Source organism: Prionailurus viverrinus, chromosome F1, assembly GCF_022837055.1.
Source record: "Prionailurus viverrinus isolate Anna chromosome F1, UM_Priviv_1.0, whole genome shotgun sequence".
Classification (NCBI taxonomy): Eukaryota; Metazoa; Chordata; class Mammalia; order Carnivora; family Felidae; genus Prionailurus; species Prionailurus viverrinus.
Genome location: NC_062577.1, coordinates 11,582,265 through 11,604,128, shown reverse-complemented (window position 1 = coordinate 11,604,128; position 21,864 = coordinate 11,582,265). Strand labels below are relative to the sequence as shown.

Here is a 21,864-nt window from a genome sequence, read left to right as displayed (position 1 = left end):
AGAACCTTCAAAGTCCTTTTTCTCAACCTGTCTCCCATCTACACCATGCCAAGAAGCTAGTCAGTCTTTAATTCCCAGTCTCTATCCTTCTGGTAATGGAATACTTACTAGTTCACAAGGAACTCATTCCATTCTTCACTCTTCTGTTGAGCACTCTCTCTTACGTTTAAATCTGTCTGCCTGTAACTTTCACTCATCTGTTTGTGGCTTCTAGGGACATACAGAGTCAATCTAATCCCTCTCCAATTAACAGCTCCTCAAATATTTGGAGACAACATCGTGACACTACCAACTACTTTTTAACAAATGCCTCACATAAGAATCATTAGCCTGGTTACCCTAAGAATAACAGCACAGTGCATATCAACCCTTGTAGTCTCCTAGGTCACCAAGTTTTTGAAGGAGCTCTCAATATGTAGAGCCTCACATAGTTTCTGGCATAGAGGAGACTCTCAAAATAGGACTGTAAATGACTCAATGAATGAATAAACCCATCTGCAAATAGAATTTTCAAACATATTCTCTCTCAATGGGTTTTATCATCTACCTACAACCAAACAAATTTATTAAACTCTCTCTGCCCTCAAAAATCAAATAAATGCCATATAAGGAAAATGTAAACCCAGAAATAATCTGGCAGGTATTCAGGTAAATGAAACATCTTGACAAAGCAGAAACCTTAATGAGGGAGACAATTTTTACTGTAAGTCCTTTAGAAATGTCTGAGTTTTTAACATATGTACCTATTCTGTTTTTCAATTAAAAGACAGTTAACAAAATAAAAATAATAAAATTATCTCCATTTTAAGTCACTTAGTGGAATAGTATGGTATAGTGTGAAACATGCCTTCTGTAATAAAAGGATCTGTCCTATCACATATATAGAATCATCAAATAAATAACTAGAAATAACATTAGATTTAATCTAGTCCAGAGGCACTCAACAATTTTGAGTACAACCATAGTAAGAAATACATTTCATATTGCAGTGTGATATACATAACAAATATATAACTAATACAAAAGTTTCCAATAATGTACACTACTTACCATTACAACTCAGAATGTACTGATATTTTTTTTAAAGCTGCCACAACCCATTATATTGATATCCTGTCCTGCTAAGTCACACCCACAGTTTGAAAAACATGGATCTAGTGCAACATTCACCCTCAACCAATTTATTAACAAATCAGGTACACTTCAGCTTGGATAAGTGATGTATACAGAATCACGTAGCTAATTCGGACAGCATTAAATGAAAATGACAAATAAAATGTACCTCTTGACTTCATGCAAGCTGCAAATAGTTGGGCAAACAGCGCAACCAATTGTATAGTAAGACCCCTGTGCGCGAAGTATGAACAAGGACCACCAAGGAGGGGCCTCTAAATCAGACAGGAAGAGCTGAGGAAGACCAGCAGGGTGATGGTTATATTGGACTAACGCCAGTTCGCATTGCCTTCCCCCATGATACCTCAGCTTACCTGAGGCAATCCTTTAACAAACATCCATCTCAAACTACATAACTCATGAATACTCCTAACTCCCTCAGCTGTTTTTTCTTCATATCTCCCTACAATATAGTAGATACTCAACTAAGCAAGGCTTCCTCCTTCCCATTCCTGCTCTTGTTCTTGAAGCAAGAGACTCATGATCCTTCTACCATGTCCTTTCTTCACCAACTTGGAAAGAAATCCCTGGGGATATTATAATATTCATAGTAGGTAAATCAAATCAAGTACCCACTCCCCCCCACAATTTCACATGATTTGTTAGAATTAAGTAAACAGATCATGTAAAATTTCTTAAATTGAATCTACCAAGAACTGCAGTCAATATTCAAAAAGTTATATTGATATTTCCAGAAGAAAATGCAAAAATTTCACCACACAATGGTTACTGTCCAGGAAGTAGGATTCAGAATCATGAATGCTAGGATCCGTGAAAAAAGACTGCGGGCCTTTTCCCTTCTCTTAAATATATGAAAAGAATGAATCTCAGTTTTATTAACCAGAAAACAGACACACGGAGTTCTAAGCTTCCTCTAGATAAGACACCCAAAGCTATTCTTACACAAATATTCTAAGGCACATTTAAAGGTAACACAAAGATACTGTAATTCCAAATAAAACCAGGTAACTAGCTCAGAGCTGAAATTGGTGGTAAGTTGTAAGAATGCCAATCAGGTCAGAGTATGAGTCTTTCCACTGAAAATAGTCACTGGATAGTATGTCAACATTGACTACAAGAATTGCAGTACTTCTCTAAGGTCTAATAACACCAGACACAACTATTTTTCTGACTTAGCTCCTGATCTCTTGGCTGTAGAACTTTTCTGTTACTTGGGCTTAGCTTATGCTCTTGCTAAGTAGTCCTGTTTCTCCAGTTGGACTCCGCTATTTTTCTCACCTCTACCCCCATCTTTGCCTAAATTTCACCTAATATTTCCAAAAGATAAAGATATACTAAGAACGGTTTACTCCATACCATAGAATCAAATATTTTCCTTAAATTTATTCTCTGGGAGAAGGAAGAAAAATTTCAGCAATATTCATTTTTGATTCTATTATCACAGTGTTATTAATTCTATTATGTTCATTATCTCTAGTATTACCACTTAAACTCTAGCATGTCACTTAACTTTTTTCCAGCTCAATCTTCCTCATTTCTAAATTGAAGTTAATAAAACAAGACTTTACTCTCTTTTCAGGGATATTGGAAGGATTAATAAAAGAATAAATGGAGAAATACTTTGGAAATCTTGGAAAAAAAGAGCATACAAACTGGATTTATGTTGTTTTATGCTATTTAAAGAAAAGATATACTATGGTAATGCTAAATGTGGGCAATGCTTTCTCTAAAGAAGGCCCATATATACTCTAAATCAGTATGATCTAGAAGTTAGTATTTTGATGCAACTGTAATTTTCCAACATGCACAAAAAGGAGAATTTGCAAATATGCATCACTATCATCTCTCCTAAATTTATTATTTATTGTACAATACAGTATTAGTTAAAATTATACATACCATACAACTTCTGTATAATTGTAAAATTATGTATTCAGAAAAATTCTAGCCCAAATTAAAGAGTTAGACTAACAGCCATTAAATGAGTTCTAGTACTAATTCCAATGTGGGGAATGGGGGTTCCCAAACCAACAAGCATTGCTCTGGACACCAGCTGGGTGTCCTACGATTCAACTCAATTCTGACACCATATCCAGAGATAGCATCATATTCCACAGGTTGAAGGCTCACTCCCACAAGACTGCACCCCCACACTTCAGATGCCAATCTGAACCTCCTTGGGTTCAATTAATTTGCTAGAGTGGCCCACAGGACTCAGAGAAACATTTAACTTATGAGATTACCAGTTTGTTATAAAAGTATATAACTCAGGAACAACCAGATGGAAGAGATGCATAAGGCAAGCACCTCGTGCTTCCATGCCCTCTCCAGGCAATCTAGACTCCCTAAATCTCTGCATGTTCACCAACCCAAAAGTTCTCTGAACTTTGGGTTTTTAAACAGGCTTCATTACATTGTCATGATTGATTAAATCATTGGCTGTTGGCAACTGATTTAACTTCAAGGCCTCTCTTCTCCCAAGAAGTTGGGGGATAGGACTAAAAACTCCAACCCTCTTACTGAAGGGTTAGTTCCACCAGCAACCAGCCCCCATCCTTAGATGCTTTCCAAAAGTCACCTCATTAACATAACAAGAAGCCTTTATTACTCTGAACACTTAGGAAATTCCAAGGGTTTTGTGAGCTGTAAGCCAAGAACCATGGATGAAGACCAAATAAATATGAGAAATATATTTTGGTCGTATGAACAACCAAATATATGCTTTTCTTATGAATCATAATATCACAGGCATCATTTATTGAATGCATATTATGAGCCACACACTATATACATTATCTTACTTAGAACCCACATGCACATTAAAAAAAAATAAAGTCTGGGACACTTGGGTGGCTCAGTCAGTTAAGCGTCCGACTCTTAGTTTCAGCTCAGGTCACGATCTCACGGTTTGTGAGTTTGAGCCTCAAGTCGGGCTTCTCACTCACAGTGTGGAGCCTGCTTGAGATTCTCTCTCTCCCTTTCTCTCTCTGCCCCTCTCTCACTCGTGCATTTTCACATGTGTCTCTGTCTCAAAAATAAATTAACATAAATAAATAAAGTCTGTATTATTATGTCTATGCTGCAAATGAGGAAATTAAGTCCCAGAGAGGTTCAACGCCTTGCTGAGGAGTCATGCTACTAACAATAGTCAGAGGTGGGACTGAAATACCAGTGAACAAAGCCTGCACTCTATCACTAGGATATGACAAGTCCTTTTCAAATATTGGCTTTTTGAGAATCTAAGAAAACAAGTATCATAAATAAAATGAGTCACCCATCAAATTACTTCTTTAAATGGATTTGTCCTTTTAATTCCAAGACACTGAAACAAAGAGGTCCTTCAGAAGCCCTACCCACTTCTAATAGGTATGTATGTGTTATTCATGGGTATATCATAATCTTGAAACAGTGGGAAATGAAAATGAGATGCTGTCACCAAGGAGCACTGACACACACTTGAAACTTCTAAAAACAGAGGACTTTCAGCAGAGATGCTAGAGAAAAACAAGACCTAAAACAGTCCTGTATCATTCACCTAATTCGTGGATTAAATATACCATCCTTTTCCTCAACAACTATCTTGCCTTTCTAATCAATTAACGTTAAGGATTTAACACTATATTGACGCTTGTTGAAATTAATTATTAGTAATTTCTATGCTATGGATGGGCCTTCCTCTAAGGATACAAAATACAAAAGGAGGAGGCAGAGTGAGGTAAGAGGGAGGCACTTTAGAACAAACAGTAAGAGGAGGAAAAGAAGATGATGAGCTGAACAGGGCTCCCAGTTCTGAACACCAAGTTCCAAACTCAACTCTGATTCTGTTTCCGACCTTGGGCAAATCTCTTGGTCTCTCTGTATCCTGATGTAGCTCCAGGAAGTTAGCAAAGAAATTAAGACAGAAGAAAGTTTCTTACAGAACCTTGTGGAATGCCTGCCCTTGCTACTGACAAAAGCAAAGCTAAGCTACCCATGACAAAAAAATAACAAAACACCGATTTGGTATTCATAAACCCTCTAATTTGTTGGAACAGTGTTTAACTCAAGAAAAGCAAATCATTTAGTGCTAACCCTCTTCCTTTATCCTCCCCCACTTCTAAACAATAAACAACACATTCCACTCTCGTTTGCCTTTTAGAACATTTCCCTGACATTCTGTCTTCAATTTCCTTCACTACTTTAACTAAACACCTTTTATTTATTTATTTATTTATTTATTTATTTATTTATTTATTTATTTATTTATTCAGCTAGCTAGAGCAAGAGGGGCGGGGGGGGGGGCGGGCAGAGGAGTAAGAGAAAGAAAGAGACAGAGAGAGAGAGAGAGTGTGTGTGTGTGTCTGTCTCAAGCAGGATCCATGCTCAGCACAGAGCCAAATGTGGGGTTCCATCCCATGACCCTGGGATCATGACCTGAGCCAAAATCAAGAGCCCAATGCTCAACTGACTGAGCTACCTAGATGGCCCTAAATGCCTTATTCTTAAAATTCTTAAAAAAGAAAATAGAGGCACCTGGGTGGTTCAGTCAGTTAAGCATCTGACTTCAGCTCAGGTCATAATCAGGTTCATGATGAGTTTGAGCCCCGCATCAGGTGAGCTCCACTTCTCTTTCTCTCTCTGTCTCTCTCTCTCTCTGCCCCTCATGGGATTCTCTCTCTCCCCCTCTCTCTCTGCCCCTCACTCACTTGTGCCCTTTCTCAAAAAAAAAAAAAAAAAAAAAAGACAAGAAAAGAAAAAAGAAAGAAAAATAGAATTCCACTCCTTTCAGCATTAGTGCCTTGGAGGTCCTTATAAAGCAGTTGGTTGGCCTGATCCATCCCACTCTTACTTAGCCTTCACTGCATCCAGTTATATTTTTAATCTCTCCAACCTTTTTTCTTTCCTCCTACTCTTCTCTCAGGCCCTCTCCAATACACAGTATCTCTTTGTGATAAGGTGATAGTCTAAATTCAATGCTTTGTTGTCGAGTCAGACACTGAGACATAGATAGCCGCTCCCCACTTTGACATCGATACTTCAGTACATGCAGCCTTGAGTTAAAATGATACCAGCTGCCAAATGACACTGGAAACTCATATATTGTTTACTTTCCTCTTATATTCCAATTCAATTTCAGAAGTATGGGTTTTCCAAGTTGTTTTCTTTTTTGTAAAAATAAATTGAAATAGTATAAATTATTTTGTTCCACTTTGCATTACACACAACTGCATTCATTTTACAAAGCCACTTGAAAGTTGAGATCTCATATCTTATGCTGTCAGTTCTCTTTTTATACATACATCAGCTCCTATGCATTCATACTCCCTTCTATATTTACCCACAATAGTTAGAACTCAATAAATACATGTTCATTGACTTCGTTTGATCATATTTCTCAAGAGTACCAATGGAAGTCATATCCAAGGCTTAATCTCAGGTTGGCCACTTACTAGCCATGTGACCCTCTGCAAATTACTGGTCTCTCTAACCCTGAGATTCCTCCCCTATTGACATGGAGATGTGAAGACAGGTAAGATAAAGAAAACATGGAAAGTACATAACAGTGTCCATGCTTGCAACACAGTAAGGCCTCCTTCTTCCTTCCACTTTATAAAAATGTGTTCAGTATTATATTGCCCATTGGGATTTTAAATTAATGCTGATAATGTGAGAAATTACAAAGCAGACTTAGAGGAAGGCAAAACTTTGGCCAAACAGAAAAAGAAATGGATTATTCTATACAGTACAGTAGTTCAGGGCTCTCTTGACTTGGCTCTGGTGGGAGAGAAAAAAATCATCTGTTGTAGTTCCCTCAATGTTAAATAAACTATAGTAACTAGTAAAACATCATAATTTAACTCCACTTATTAGCCCTAACAAAAGGTAGTAAGAAAAACACCTAATATACTAAATGTATGTTCCATTGGTAGATAACCCAATAGCCTAATCTCTAGCTATTAAGTTTTCCATTCCTCCAAAGTTCTGGAAGGCTTTCTGCTCAACTTCATTCCTAAAGAAGTTAATCAAGTGCACTTAAAAAAAATTTTAATGTTAATTTATTATTTTTGAGAGAAAGAGAGAGAGACAGAGCGTGAGCAGGGGAGGGGTAGAGAGAAAGGAAGACACAGAATCTGAAGCAGGGTCCAGGTTCTGAGCTATCAGCACAGAGCTTGATGCGGGGCTCAAACTCACAAACTGTGAGATCATGACCTGAGCTGAAGTCAGATGCTTAACCAACTGAGCCACCCAGGTGCCCCCACAAGTGCATTTTTAAGTATCTGTTAATGATAAGCAAATTTCAAAACAGAGATTTTCTATCCAGTCAAGTTTGTCTAGTTTTACTGCTTCTCTGATACTATTAATAAAAAAGAATTAAGTTGATTGTGGTAATTAAATCTTACCAACTGTGAATTTGTGATAAGCTAAAGTACATTATGTATGTTAATTCAGCAGAAATACCTTCGTAATTTCAGGTTTTAGCAATTCATTGTTGGATGAAAAAAGTTCATGTGTCTGGAACTTTATTTAAATAGACTCTTGAGAACCATGAAGCTCAATTTTCAAAAATTATCGCATTTTAATTGTTAGCACCCATTTACCTAATAACTTTAGCACTTGGAAGCCATTTGTTGAAAAATATTCACTAATTCAGATGCTTTGATATTTAAAAAAATACTTTCCGTCAGTACAAACCCATTTCTGAATTAAGTTTTACTAATATAAATGCTTCTGTGCCTAATCCCATTTGCAATTAGAGAAGTCTTACCCCCTCAATTTTTAACTACTCTCTTGAAATTAGTCAAAAGATTTAAAAATAGATTAGTGTTGATCTCACAACTCTTGATCTCCGAATCGTGAGTTCAAGCCCCATGTTGGGAGTGGAGCCTACTTGATTTTAAAAAATATATTTTAAAAAAGCTTTAATTTAATAATCAACATCCATCTTTAAAACATCACAACTAAATAAATATACATTTGACACTTCCACATTGAAACACATTCCCTCAACACAGTCACTTTTTAAAAAATCTTCTTTTAATCATTAATCAGAAAACCTATTCTATTTGTACAAAATTAAGTCTATTTACCACTCAGACTAGAATAAAATAATGTGGAATTCTCTGCCTATATAATTAGCATTGAAGAACTAAAATTTCCAACAAGTATATCATTAAAAAACATTTGCACATTAGCAACTAGTACAGTTTTCATTTAACACCTCCATAAACAACTTATATGCACTCTAAACACATACTTAAACAACCCAATTACATGCTAGAGCTCCCTGCAAGAATGTCTAATACAGTAAAGAAAAATACTTCCCCTTTAACTAATGTTGCTTCTTCCTAAGGAAGAATCTTCTGTGAAATGAGGCAAGGTAGACATAAATAAATATGATTAATACTATTAATGTGGCAGCTTCTTATTTAGGTGGTGCTTTTAAGCGTGATCGAAGAAAGAAGTTAAAAGTATTCATGAGAGGTTTGGTAAATCTAAATTCAGAGGGGGCAATATGACACAGAGGTTTTAGAGTATAGGTATAGAGTCCAGACACCTCAGGTTGAATCCTAGCTCCACTGTTCTTATGTTAAATTAAATTAGCCATCAGCAAGTTACTCAAACTCTCTAAATCTCAATTTCCTCCTCTGTAAAATGGAACTCATAAGAGTACCTTCTTTTGTGAGGTTTTATAAGTATTAAATGAGATTATCCATTACAAGCCCTTAGAATAACCACTATCATCGTCATCATCGTCTCACCGCACTGTAAAAAAGAAAAAAAAATGGATATGAAAGTAGTTGAGTAAATTCAATTCTTCCATACACAAACCAGACAAATGGGCAGACCCCACACCATTTAATGCACCCCTATATTCACACCATGAGTCTCAGCTTCTACTCATTAGACCTTACATTGTCTCTCATTGCCAGCCTATATATTTCATCTGAACAACCAAAAAGAACAATCTGGTTACTCACACTATATTACGTTAATATGTAAACTCATCACTTCAGAAAGAAAGTCACAAACAAGTAGTTCATTCATGACTCATTTTATTCATAACAATCTCAAACTTGTCACCCCAAAATTGGATTTTACAGCTACAGTTAAATGAAGTAAACACATTCACAACCAAATTCATTCAGTGGTGTAAAAAAAAAAAAAATCAATGTAAATAAATAGTCCACTAAACACAGGTTGTTAAATACTGAGGAAAATGCATCATTATTTTGAAGAGAACAAGCTTAAATGATGAGTAAACAGAACTCACACAGGCAATGACCCCTTGTTTTATGATTACATTCAATAACTGCGCATACACCAGAGTCTTAAAATGAAAACAGATAACATATAAAAGAGGAATGTTTCATCCTTAAAGGATCTTATCTTTATTGCAAAATGTCTGGATAATAAAAAGATAAAAGGTTATAGTGGGGTATGAGTAGTTTTTTTTCTGTCTAGGACCAATCTCCTTCCAAAATTGAGAACTCCTTTTTCCCTAAGGTTGGTTTATAATTAGAAATTAGATTCCTCAATAATTCAATGACTGAAACCTTTATTAAAGTCAAATGACCTTTTTAATTAATTTTTTCCTAATATATAAGCTCTGCTAGGCAGGTGTCATCTCTACAGATAATAAAGCCTTTATATATTTATTAAATGAGATCTCCCTCTCTGTTCATCCTTTCCTTTGATTTGATATTCTAACAGCAATTAACTACTGGCACAACTTTAAAAAGCATAACAATACTAATGTATTCTGCTAAATGCTCTGATTTGTATACTTGTAATGTCCCTAATTTTTGTTCTATCATGAAAAATGTTTAAGCTAAAATATTTTACTCTCCCATATCTCTTTTTTGGAATTCTCATTTTAAAAGAATACAGCTAGTAAAGGGAAGTGTGTCAGGATTTGAAAACTGGAGAATGGAATTGAGATGCATGCATAAAAGTGACATATTCAAAAGCTCTTGACGCAAACAGTGCATTTATAACACAGGCCCATCCCAGTAAATACGTGAGGGATGCATAAAAACATGGCCATTGCATTTGAATTACTTACAATTTTAATCTTTAAGTATTTGTTTAAAAATAAAAGTAGTTAAATGACAAGGCACCATGTTAGACGTCCTGGAGCCTGAAAATTCGAAGTATACTGTCCTCAATCCTCACTGTCCCTATGGATACCACTATAAGTTTAGTGACAATAAATCAAACACAAAGTAAAACCCTTAAGTGTATGGCTGTTGTATGTGTATGTTTGAAATCACACTCATCCTTCACTTCACCATTAGTCTGAGATGACGTATGCAAAATGTTTCACCATCACTTTTGCCATCACTCAAAGTGATAAAACCGAAGTGAAATGATTGAGATTTACTCAATTGTCAGCAATTTTACTTTTTTACTGGGGTCCTAAGCTTTCTAATTCACAGGAGGAAAAAAAGACGAGGACGAAGAGTATCATCAGACAGAGCATCGTCTGAGAGAAAAGACTATGCACTTTACAGATACTAACAATTCCCAAAGGAGATGTAGGAATATCGAAATTTTACCTATCACCAAACACTAACCAAAAAAAAAAAAAAAAAAAAAAAGGTGTGGGGCGGGGAGGAACCTTCCGAATCTCAAAACACTCGCCAGCCCCATACAAAGAGTAAAGTACCAGCTCGGGATTGTCCCCACTCCGGCCCACCGTGTCGCCGCTGTCCATTTCTACCTGCTTTACTACAGGAAACAGATTTCAGCTTTCGTAACGCTTTAAAATGGGCTTTTCTTGGCAAATGTCTGCACTCCTCAGGCGAGGCCGTGAAGGTAACTTAATCCCCCACGCACTGCTCGCTGGAGGAAATGCTGATTCCCAATCCAAAAATTAATTCTCTAGCTTTTTCTGTGTTAAAAGAGCCACGAAGAAACCCGTAACTCTCATTTAGGCTCAGCATATTCTCTTGAAGACCCGCCGGACAGATGAGAGCTCAGGGAACCGAGGATGATGCTGGGGGGGGGGGGGGGGGGGGGGGGGGGAGGGGGCACGCGGGGAGAGTGCGAGAAAGACGCTGGTCAATCCCGAGATGATGCAGGAATGACATGGCATCTGGGCAACACGAGTCCACGCTCACCCCCCTCCGAGAGTGTGCCTCGGTTTCTCTGACATAAGCCTGGCGCTGTGAATAGGTGCACACGCGAACACACCACCTTTTATTCTCCGACTCCTAGGGAGGAGAATGGTGGGGAAGCGTGGATGGGTAAAGCTTCACCACAACAAACGGTTTCTTTCTCCTCGCACCCCGCCTCCCCTGCCAGGAGCAGGGGACGACTGTCTCGAACAGTAGACAGCTGAGCGGAGAAGCGGGGCGAGAAGGACAGCATCTCCCGGGGAGTGGGGCGGTGGGGGGGGGGAGCCGCGAGGCCGGGGTGGGGGGATAAAACCCTGAAGCCTCCCGGAGATCCTCCCGGAGGCTGACAGGAAAAAGAGGGGGATGAGGGGCCGGGAAAACAGAGGAGACGCGGACTGGGAAGCTCCCGGGCGCGCTACGCATCCAGGCTGCCCGAGGCTTGGCGCCCCGGGCGGGGCGGGGAGGGGGGGGGGGGAGTCGATCCCGGGCGGACCCCCCTCCCCTGACTCCCCGGCCGGAGGACGCAGAGGAAATGGCTTTGTATCGCAGGATGAAAGGCAGACAGGAGGGCCACCGGGCGCGGGGGGGACGGAGGATGCCCGCAGCCGGGACGACCCCGCCCGCCCCGCGGACGCCGCGGCTCTGCCCTCCATTCCTCCTCAGCCCCGGGCCGGCCCTCGGGCTCCCCGCCGCCGCCGGAGCACGCTCCAACGGCCGCGAGCGGGGTCGCCAGCCCCGCCCCCCGCGCCCCGCGCGCGCTCACCTGCCCACGAAGTTCTCGAGCACCGAGCTCTTGCCGGCGCTCTGGCCGCCCACCACGGCGATCTGCGGCAGCTCCAGCAGGCAGCTCTGTCCCAGCGCCGAGAAGGCGTCCTGCAGACGGTTCACCAGCGGGATCAGCTCCTCCATCTCCCGGTTCCCCATCCTGCCAGCGCCGCCGGCCGCCCGTTGGTCCCTGCTCTCCTCTGCGACCTGGCGGGGGGAGCCGGGGGGCCGCGCCGCCCTAGCCGCCCCTGCCGCGCTGGGTTCTGTCAGCCGCTTCCAGCGCAGACGTCGGATCCCGCCGCCCGCCAGCCGCTCGGCTCCTGACAGCTAACGGCCCGCAGCGCGCCTGCGCGGGCGAGAGGGGGCGTGGCCTGTCTCCGCGGCCGCCCCCTCCGCGCCCCGCCTGGCTGTAATTTCGCCTGAGGGTTCCCGGCCGGACACCCCGGCCCCGCGCGCGCACGCACTGCCTCCCAGCTGCGGCCAGATGCCACGACCTCCGTCCTCTGCTACCAAGGCTCAGAGGCAAAGTTACAGCACTTGGCCAGGGAGTCAGCAGCAGCTACAAAGCCAAAGTCCAGTGGGAAGCCCTACCGATTACCACTCAGCCCTGTCACCAGCAGTAGTAGCAGCATCTCCGCCACCACCACCACTGCGCCGCCGCCACAGTCACTTCCCAAAAGCAGATCTCATATTCTCACGCCCTGCTCCAGAACCCAGCTCTTCTCAAGGGGGCCGGCCTGTGGAGTCTAAATTCTTCCATCTGACATCCATTTCAGGACCTGCGGAGTCTGACCCTACCTAATTATTCGACTCTAATGATTCCGTCTCCCAGCCCCGTCTAAACAAAGGTGGAGCCGGTCGTGCTTACCCCGTACCACTCCCCCTTTTCAATCTACCACACTCATTCTGTCCTTTGCGACTCCTTATGCCATTTCTCCTACCCATCTGTCTCCTCATAGGGTCTATATAAGCGTGTACTCTGCACATTTTCTGTTATATTTAGGAGACTGAGACGGGTCCTGTACCGGCTGATGGAGACATGAAGATAAATGGTCGTGTTTTGCTCAGCCTCCTTAGAGGGTTCCTCTTTACAAATAGGTATCGATGCTTTCCAGGATTTAATTCATGGGCCTTGTCTCACATTTTAAGGGCTACCTGAGGACTTTCCAATGGCTTTAACTCCACAAAATGACTAGCGACTACAAGAATCTAAATTGCTAACCCACCTCTCTCTCCTTTACTGTTGACTACTCCCACTGGTCCTGGACCTCATTACCTGAATGTCCCACAAGTACCTCTGACTTAATTATTCAAAACTGAGCTCATCTTTTCTAATTTCAGCATTTAATGCTATAAAGTTCCCTTGAAGCCTAGAAAGACTTGTATAAAAATGTCCAAATAACCAAAACACTAAGAACAGCCCAATCATCCATCAAAAGGTGAATGAATGAACAAGTATGATTTGGGCATACTTCTAAGCAACAAAAAGGAGTGAACATTCAATACAGCAATAACATAGTTGAATCTCAGATATAGTATGTTGAATGAAAGCCACTAAAGAGTACATATTGTATGCTTCCATTTATGTGAAGTTCTGGAATAGGCAAAATTATCTGTGTTGATAGAAATCAGAGTAGTGGTTGCCTCTGAGGTGTAAGGATTGACTGCAAGAGGCACCAGAGATCTTTGTAAGGTGATGGAAGTGTTCTATGTCTTGATTTGGATGCGAGTATGTATTCGTAGACTCATTGAACTAAACATTTAACATCTGTACATTTCAGCGTTGCCTGGGTGGCTCAGTCGGTTGGGCGTCCAACTTCAGCTCAGGTCATGACCTCCCGGTTTGTGAGTTGGAGCCCCACATTGGGCTGTGTGCCGGCAGCGCAGAACCTGGAGCCAGCTTCAGATTCTGTGTTTCTGTCTCTCTCTCCTTCAAAAATAGATAAACACTGGGGCGCCTGGGTGGCTCAGTCGGTTGAGTGGCCGACTTCGGCTCAGGTCATGATCTCGCAGTTGAAGAGTTTGAGCCCCGCGTCGGGCTGTGTGCTGACAGCTCAGAGACTTGAGCCTGCTTCCGATTCTTTGTCTGCCTCTCCCCTGCTCATGCTCTGTCTTTCTCTGTCTCAAAAATAAAGACAAACATTAAAAAAAATTTTTGATAAACATTAAACAATATTTTTAAAAAGATCTGTGCATTTCACTGTAAATTATACCTCAAATTTTCTGAAAAGCAAAAGAGAAAGACAAAAATGAATGTATCATCCCCTCCACCAAAGCGTATCCCTAGTAGGATGTCTGCCAAACATGCCTTCTTCGGGAATCACCTTTCCATCTACCACATGGCTGTAGCCAGAATACTTATGAAGACACAAGGGCATGAAGAGCAACTAACTGTGCCCTCCAGTGTGCTCCCTATCTCAGCAAGAGGTCTGCCCAGTCCCAATCCAGAATCTGGAAATCATCCTCACTCCTTTTCACTCTCTCTCTCCTTCATCCCCTACATCAGGTTGAATCCCAAATTATGCCCATTGTGCCTCCCTACAACCCATCTCATCCTCTTCATCTTTGCTGTCAGTGTCTCATTTATAACTATCATTTGTTAACCACTTTCTTCCATGCTTCCCATATATATATGTAACCTGAACAGATTTTCATTATTGCACTTGACCCATTGCATTGAATCTCTGATTTATATGTCTCTCTCTTCCACTATAAAGTGATAGCAGAATAATGCCCCCCTACCAACTATGTCCACATTTAAATCCCCAGAAACTGTGAATATGTTACCTGACAGGACAAACAGAAATTTACAGATGTGATTAAACTAAGGGGACATCTGAATGGCTCAGTTGCTTAACCATTTGACCTTGGCTCAGGTTATGATCTCTCAGTTCATGACTTTGAGCCCTGCATAGGGCTCTCTACTGTCAGCACAGAGCCTACTTGGGACCCTCTGTTCCCCTTTCTCTCTGCCCCTCCCCTGCACACATACTCTCTCTCTCCCTCCCCAAAATAAATAAACAGTAAAAGCAAATTAAAAAAAAAAAAAAAGCTAAGATCTGTGTGATAGGGAGATTATGCTGGATTGTCTGGATAGACCCAGACTGATCACAGGGATCCTAAAGAACAGACAGCCTTACCTGGCTATGTCAGAGGGATATGTGACTACACAAGAGTCATCACAGAGCTGCAACTTTGCTGGCTTTGAGATGGAGAAAGGGAGACCACAAGCCAAGCAATGTTGTCTGCATCTAGAAGCTGGAAAAGTCAAGGAAACAGACTCTCCTTGGAGCCTCGAAAAGGAACACAGCTTTGCTGACACCTTCATTTTAGCTCACTGAGACCTATGTCAGACTTCTCTAACCTACAGAACTGTAAGATAATAAATTTGTGTTGTTTTAAACCACTACGTTTGTGGTAATTCATTAGAGTGGCCATGGAAAATGAACACAACTAACCATAAGTTCCTTGAGGGCAAGATCCTTCTCTGTGACTCTCAATGCCTAGCACTGTGCTTAGTACCTAAGGACACCATAGTCTCCAGAGAACAGGCATAAACAAATTATCACAACACAATGTAATAATTGTTCCGATGGTAGTATGGACTGAACTGTGTCTTTTCAAAATGCATATGTTGAAGTCCTAATCCTCAGTGAGGCTATATTTAGAATAAGGTTAAATAAGGTCATAAGGGTGGAGCACTGATCCAATAGAATATCCTTACAAAAGCTTGCTCTATCTCTGCCATATGGGGACACAGTGAGAAGCCAGCCATCTGCAAGCTAGAACAAGAGTCCTTACCAGGAATCAAATCAGTCAGCACCTGAATGTAGGACTTCCTAGCTTCCAGAATTTTAAGGAAATAAATTTCTGCTATTTAAGCCACCCAGTCTATAATATTTTGTTATGGCAGCCTGAGCAGACTCACAATACCACGTTTGTTTAAAGGAAAAAAAAGGACAACAAGATGGGAATCTGGGAGTAACCATTCTGTCTGGGGAGGCCTTGATGAGTATATCCTGCACTCTGCTATGTGCTGTGAGGAATATAAAAAACTCAGAAGCACTAGCCCTTGCCCTGAGTATCTTGCACTCTAATGTAAAAGGCAATGCTACCATGCCTTAGAGAATGTGTAATCATTATATAAATTTGAATTTCAAGTGCACTGAAGCAATGCATGTCATCTGTGTTTTCCAGAACTTAGGTCAAATCAGTCCCACCCACCTACGTCAAGAAACCAACCTGAACTACTTTTGCTAATTGCTTTCTTTCTTACTTCCCATTTCCAGAATCAATTCTGCAATAACATGCAACCTGAGAAATTTAATACTCACACTCAACACCCTTTTTGCATAAATTAATCTGGATAAAACAAATAGCAAGGAAAACTCCAAGGGGAAAATCTGAAAGGAACTCTTGACAAGAAGACAACCTACACCTTTGAGGGTGGGTGTAAAGCTGAAAAGGGGAGCCCGGTCAGCCGCCCCTGCTTCCTGACTGCATCATATGATCACCTCAGCCCCGCTTCAGCACCAAGTGATGAATGCCAATTCCTGCTCCTTAACACACTTGTTTCCACATCACCTTCTGAAAATGCAGAAGATTCCTAAAGGTTAACAGTCATTTTCAGGTGTGGCTCTCTAGCTAGGAAGTTAGAACTTTTTATGAACACATCAGAACTCTTATTCAAAAGAGGATTTTCCTTCAGAGTCATTGTGAGAAGCACCAATGCAATTGCAATTGCAATTCTACTGCATTTCACACAGTATCAGTGGAACCCCTCCTTTGAAATTAATAAACCTTCTCCAAAAACTCAGACTCTGTTCCACAGTCACACATCATTTCAGGTAAACAAAATATTATCCGTGTTGACTTCCTACCACATTCATAGGACTTGGTACCAAATAACTTCTGGCTAATTCTAAGAATTAAACATATATACTTAGATGTATCTTAAGTATGCATATATTTTTCAAATATCCTACAGGCTGAAAGCAAGCTCTAAGGAGGTAGGAAATTTTTGAGCAGAGAAAACATCTTTGAAAAACACTTAACCTCTGAAAGAAGAGCACATACTTGAAGATATGATTTAGGAATTCATAGTTTTTAAAAATCAGTCACATTACTGCAGAGCCACATCTCCCACAGTGCCTCACTCAGTAATCAGTAAATATTTATGAAGCAGATCTGAACCAAAACTGCAAGCATTTGTCATGTCAAAGTACCTGTTGGTACTTTGTGAGTACCAATAGTAAATGATAATGTTACTCTGTGTACAATTTAGGACCTATTCAAGCCTTACAGTTCATTCCCCAAAGGTTATCCCTTGGATGGATTTTAGATCTTACTGCAAATCAGTTTGTCTGCAGGCATCTTTTAAGTTCTGTTAAACCCAGTGAACATCCAACATAGACACACAGACTTTCAATACTGTAGCCATCCTGGTTGACACTTAGGTCTCCCAGAGCTTCTCTCCTTCAGCTGAGAGCAGGGGTCAGAAAGTAAAGACTCTCAATTTTGTTGCCCATATTTTTCCTTCGCTGTCATCAAGCAGCAAAATAACTCTGGAAGAACTACTCCAGTCTCCTACCCTTATCACTTCTGTCTATTTGAGATCTGACAGATGGAGTGTCACCAGTAGTCTCATGGAAGCGTGGCTGAATCTCCACACCTGCAGGACAGAAAATACCAACAGGCAAGATTAAGGTGTTAAAACAGAAGGGTTAGGAAGAAGTCTCTGTATCACTTCTATTTGACTTAGCAGTTTGTGCCTCCTTCTATCAAGTAGGTATAGCCGTTTTTCTGCTGTAAGCAAAATCCATACATACTGAAGCGGAAAAGAAAGCACATAAGATTCCTTTTAAAAGGAGGGCCCCTAGTGCTTTTTAATTCTCATGTATTGAATTATGAATCTTGTACATATAGAGATATATAGGGATAATTGCATATTAATTGCATATTATATGTAATTCTACAGTATCATTAATAACATACTAATATTTTTATGTATAGGTAAGCTACAATGGCCATTTAAATACGTTTATGAAGATTTTTCACTGACAGGAAATGATATGACTAAAATATTAAATGAAAAATGCAGGTTATAAAATTTTCCATATGGATTATCATATCTGCATAACAGACTGTCTGGGGAAAAAAAACTAGAAAGAACTGTGCCCCAAAATTTAATGATATTCTCAATGAGAAAGTATTGAAAATCTTTATTGCCCTTTTCCATTTTTTCCCTCAAAGTTTCTACAATGAATGTGTATTACTCTTACAATTTAAAAATTGAATAAAAATGCTGTTTGGCTGACCCATAACTAGTTTACACACACACCAGCTTGTCAGCCACAAAAGTGTTGTGTAATATAAGGTTAAAATAACACTGCAAATAGGAGCAGGAGAGGCCACGAGCTCCTTGACCCCCAAGCCTTTGCCACTCAATGGCAGCTGGTAAGTGGCAAGTGATAACTAAGATTTTAAAGTGGGAAACATTTCTTTCTGGCTCAAGGAGCAGAAGTGTTACAAGCCCTGGCCACTACGGTCACAGGAAATATTACTAGCCAAGCACCCCAAACTGCACACCATCCACAGCTATAGAAAGGAGGTATATGAGCTGAATTTTGTGTGCTTAAAGCATATGCCATAATCTATGGCATCAATAATCCAGACATAAAAGACTGCATCCTGTATGAATACATTTATATGACATCTAGAGAAACCAGAACTAATGGATGATGACAGAAAGCAGTCTGGGGCTGAGGGTGGGGACAGGGTATTGACTGCAAGGGGCATGTGGAATCTCTATCTTGATTGTGCTGGTGGCTACGTGGTTGAATATGTTTGCCAAAACTCATTGAACCATAAACTTAAAATGGTGCATTTTGTTTTGCATAAATTATACTGTAATAAAAACAACCTATGGCATTTGTGACACACACCTATATGACATGTAATGGTAATACAGAGTATGATCATCTCAGTCTGGGGATAACCTTAGTAATGTGCAGCCATAATCATGCTGGGTTTTAAAAGGACAAAATTAAATATACATACCCCCAAGAAGCTTGCAATGACTCCAAAATTCTGCCAATATAGAGCCATTCTTTCGGGATCTCTGAGTATTATGTTGCTGGGGGGAAAATCACTTAGAGAAGGGAAAGAAACAACATAAGCCATTAAAAACTATCTCTTGGAGAAGATTACATTCCAGCAGCGTCAGCTCAGGAAGGGGGTTCTAGGACAAGAGTGGAAAGGGTATCATAAAGACACCAGAGTGAGAGTGTCCTAAGCAACTTTCCCCATTTCACATGGTCTCCTCTCTTTAATTTTACAGGAAAAATGTAAACCTTGGAAAAGTCCAAGCCCTGAGCATACCGGTGAGGTCCAATTGAACCCCAACTCCCTCCCTCCTGGATCTTTTGCCAAAGACTGTGGTAACAAACAACATTGACAGCTTTTGATACTGCTTTATACCCACAAAACATTTTCATGTCACAGCTACTTTTGGAGTAACAACTAACAGATGGCAATACAATTCCCACCTCATAGTTAAGAAAATTGAGAGAAATCGAAGAGGTTAGGTGACTCGGCCAATGTCATGCAGCTAGAACTACTAAAGATGCTGCCTGCTATGCTAGAGCATACCATACTTGGATCATCCCCTTAAAGAAACTTTGAACCTTGCGATACATAGTACTTACATTTGCCAAACCTATATTGAGACTGAAAAGTGTTATCATTTCTTGGCCTTTTGGCTAAGACCAAGTGGAGACTGAAAAGTTCACGGTGAATTCCTGTTTGTGAACAAAACCACGTTTTATCTTCATACAAATTATTTCAGTTGTCATAACCTAGAGTCAGAAGATTGAGATTAAAGATCCTATTGGCTCTGTGATTCACCCTCCTAGCCCTTAATTTCGTCTGTAAAATGGGTATATTAATGTCTGTTCTTCCTAATTCATAGAACTATTGTAAAATCAAATAAATAATGAACACTAAAATATTCTAGAAACTGCATGGTATCAAATGGCTATTAAATGCTTTACTTATAATTATCCAAATCTACCCATGGATTGTAAATATATTTTATTAATTACCAAAAGGGTGTCTTGATTAACTATAATTTTTACATGATTAATGTGATAAATATCTATGTGATAAAAACATCTTCACATATCTTACTATTCATGTATCTCATCAATTTTAGGATTCCTTAATCTGGTAAATTAGGATTGTGGAAGAGTTCACTCTTAAGAAGAGCCCAGAAATAACCAAACAGAAAGTGTAATTGAAAGTAACAGTTCAAATTAAAAGCAAAAATGAAATATTGGGACCTCATGAAGATAAAAAGCTTCTGCACTACAAAGGAAACAATCAACAAAACTAAAGGCAACTGACAGAATGGGAAAAGATATTTGCAAATGACATATCAGATAAAGGGCTAGTATCCAAAATCTATAAACAACTCACCAAACTCCACACCCGAAAAACAAATAATCCAGTGAAGAAATGGGCAGAAGACATGAATAGACACTTCTCTAAAGACATCCAGATGGCCAGCAGGCACATAAAAAGATGCTCAGTGTCACTCCTCATCAGGGAAATACAAATCAAAACCACAGAGATACCACCTCATGCCAGAGTGGCTAAAATGAACAAATCAGGAGACTATAGATGCTGGAGAGGATGTGGAGAAATGGGAACCCTCTTGCACTGTTGGTGGGAATGCAAACTGGTGTAGCCACTCTAGAAAACAGTGTGGAGGTTCCTCAAAAAATTAAAAATAGATCTACCCTATGACCTAGCAATAGCACTGCTAGGAATTTACCCAAGGGATAAAGGAGTGCTGATGCATAGGGGCATTTGTACCCCAATGTTTATAGCAGCACTCTCAACAATAGCCAAATTATGGAAAGAGCCTAAATGTCCATCAACTGATAAATGGATAAAGAAGTTGTGGTTTATATATACAATGGAATACTACTTGGCAATGAGAAAGAATGAAACCTGGTCATTTGTAGCAATGTGGATGGAACTGGAGGGTACTATGCTAAGTGAAATAAGTCAGGCAGAGAAAGACAGTTACCATATGTTTTCACTCATATGTGGATCCTGAGAAACTTAACAGAGAACCATGGGGGAGGGGAAGAGGGGAAAAAGTTACAAAGAGGGAGGGAGGTAAACCATAAGAGACTTAAATACTGAGAACAAACTGAGGGTTGATGGGGGTGGGAGAGAGGGAAAAGTGGGTGATGGGCATTGAGGAGGGCACCTGTTGGGATGAGCACTGAGTGTTGTATGGAAACCAATCTGACAATAAATTATATTTAATAATTTAAAAAAAAGTAACGGTTCACTAGGAATCAAGCATGACAAAGTAATGGAGAGCAAAATAAGTTTTCACAAATAAGCACAAGTCAGAAAATCCAGAAAGCAATGAGTTAAGAGGAGGCAAAAATGGGCTGAGATGGAATTTGATGGAGAAATTACACTTAAGCTTAGCCCCTTTACAAGTTTTGTTGTGCTCCATGTACAGTTTGAAAAGAACTTAAAATAGAATAAAGGTAGCCAATGACACAAGTATAATTTCCAGGTTCTCCGGAAAAATTATGCAAAGGAATGCAGTATCTCTGGAGCCAAGGATCTCCAAAAATGCCCACTCCCTGCAGAGTCCTCTTTAGACTTTCCTTAGTGACTGTTCAGGCAAAACTCACTCCTACCCTCTTCCCCTCAGCCTGCTGACCCTCCTCCTGGCTATCATCCTCATTTGCCTCAAAAACTTTTTGTAGATCTAAGAGCTTGTCCTTTAGCAAGACTGCCAAAAAGCAACTCATTCTGAAAAGTCAATACCCCAGGGTCTCAT

General features: G+C 40.3%; 1 protein-coding gene across 13 annotated transcripts in view; it reads right to left on the bottom strand.

The window, feature by feature from the left end:
- Positions 1-12,326, bottom strand: part of DNM3 (dynamin 3) — a 563,955-nt gene extending 551,629 nt beyond the window's left edge. For all 13 annotated transcript variants that reach the window (XM_047840082.1, XM_047840084.1, XM_047840089.1 and 10 more), the window contains exon 1: positions 11,995-12,326. In XM_047840082.1, the coding sequence (XP_047696038.1) occupies positions 11,995-12,155 (161 nt within the window). In that variant the 5' untranslated portion in view covers positions 12,156-12,326. The remainder of the gene's footprint in view (positions 1-11,994) is intronic.
- Positions 12,327-21,864: the final 9,538 nt, after the last annotated feature.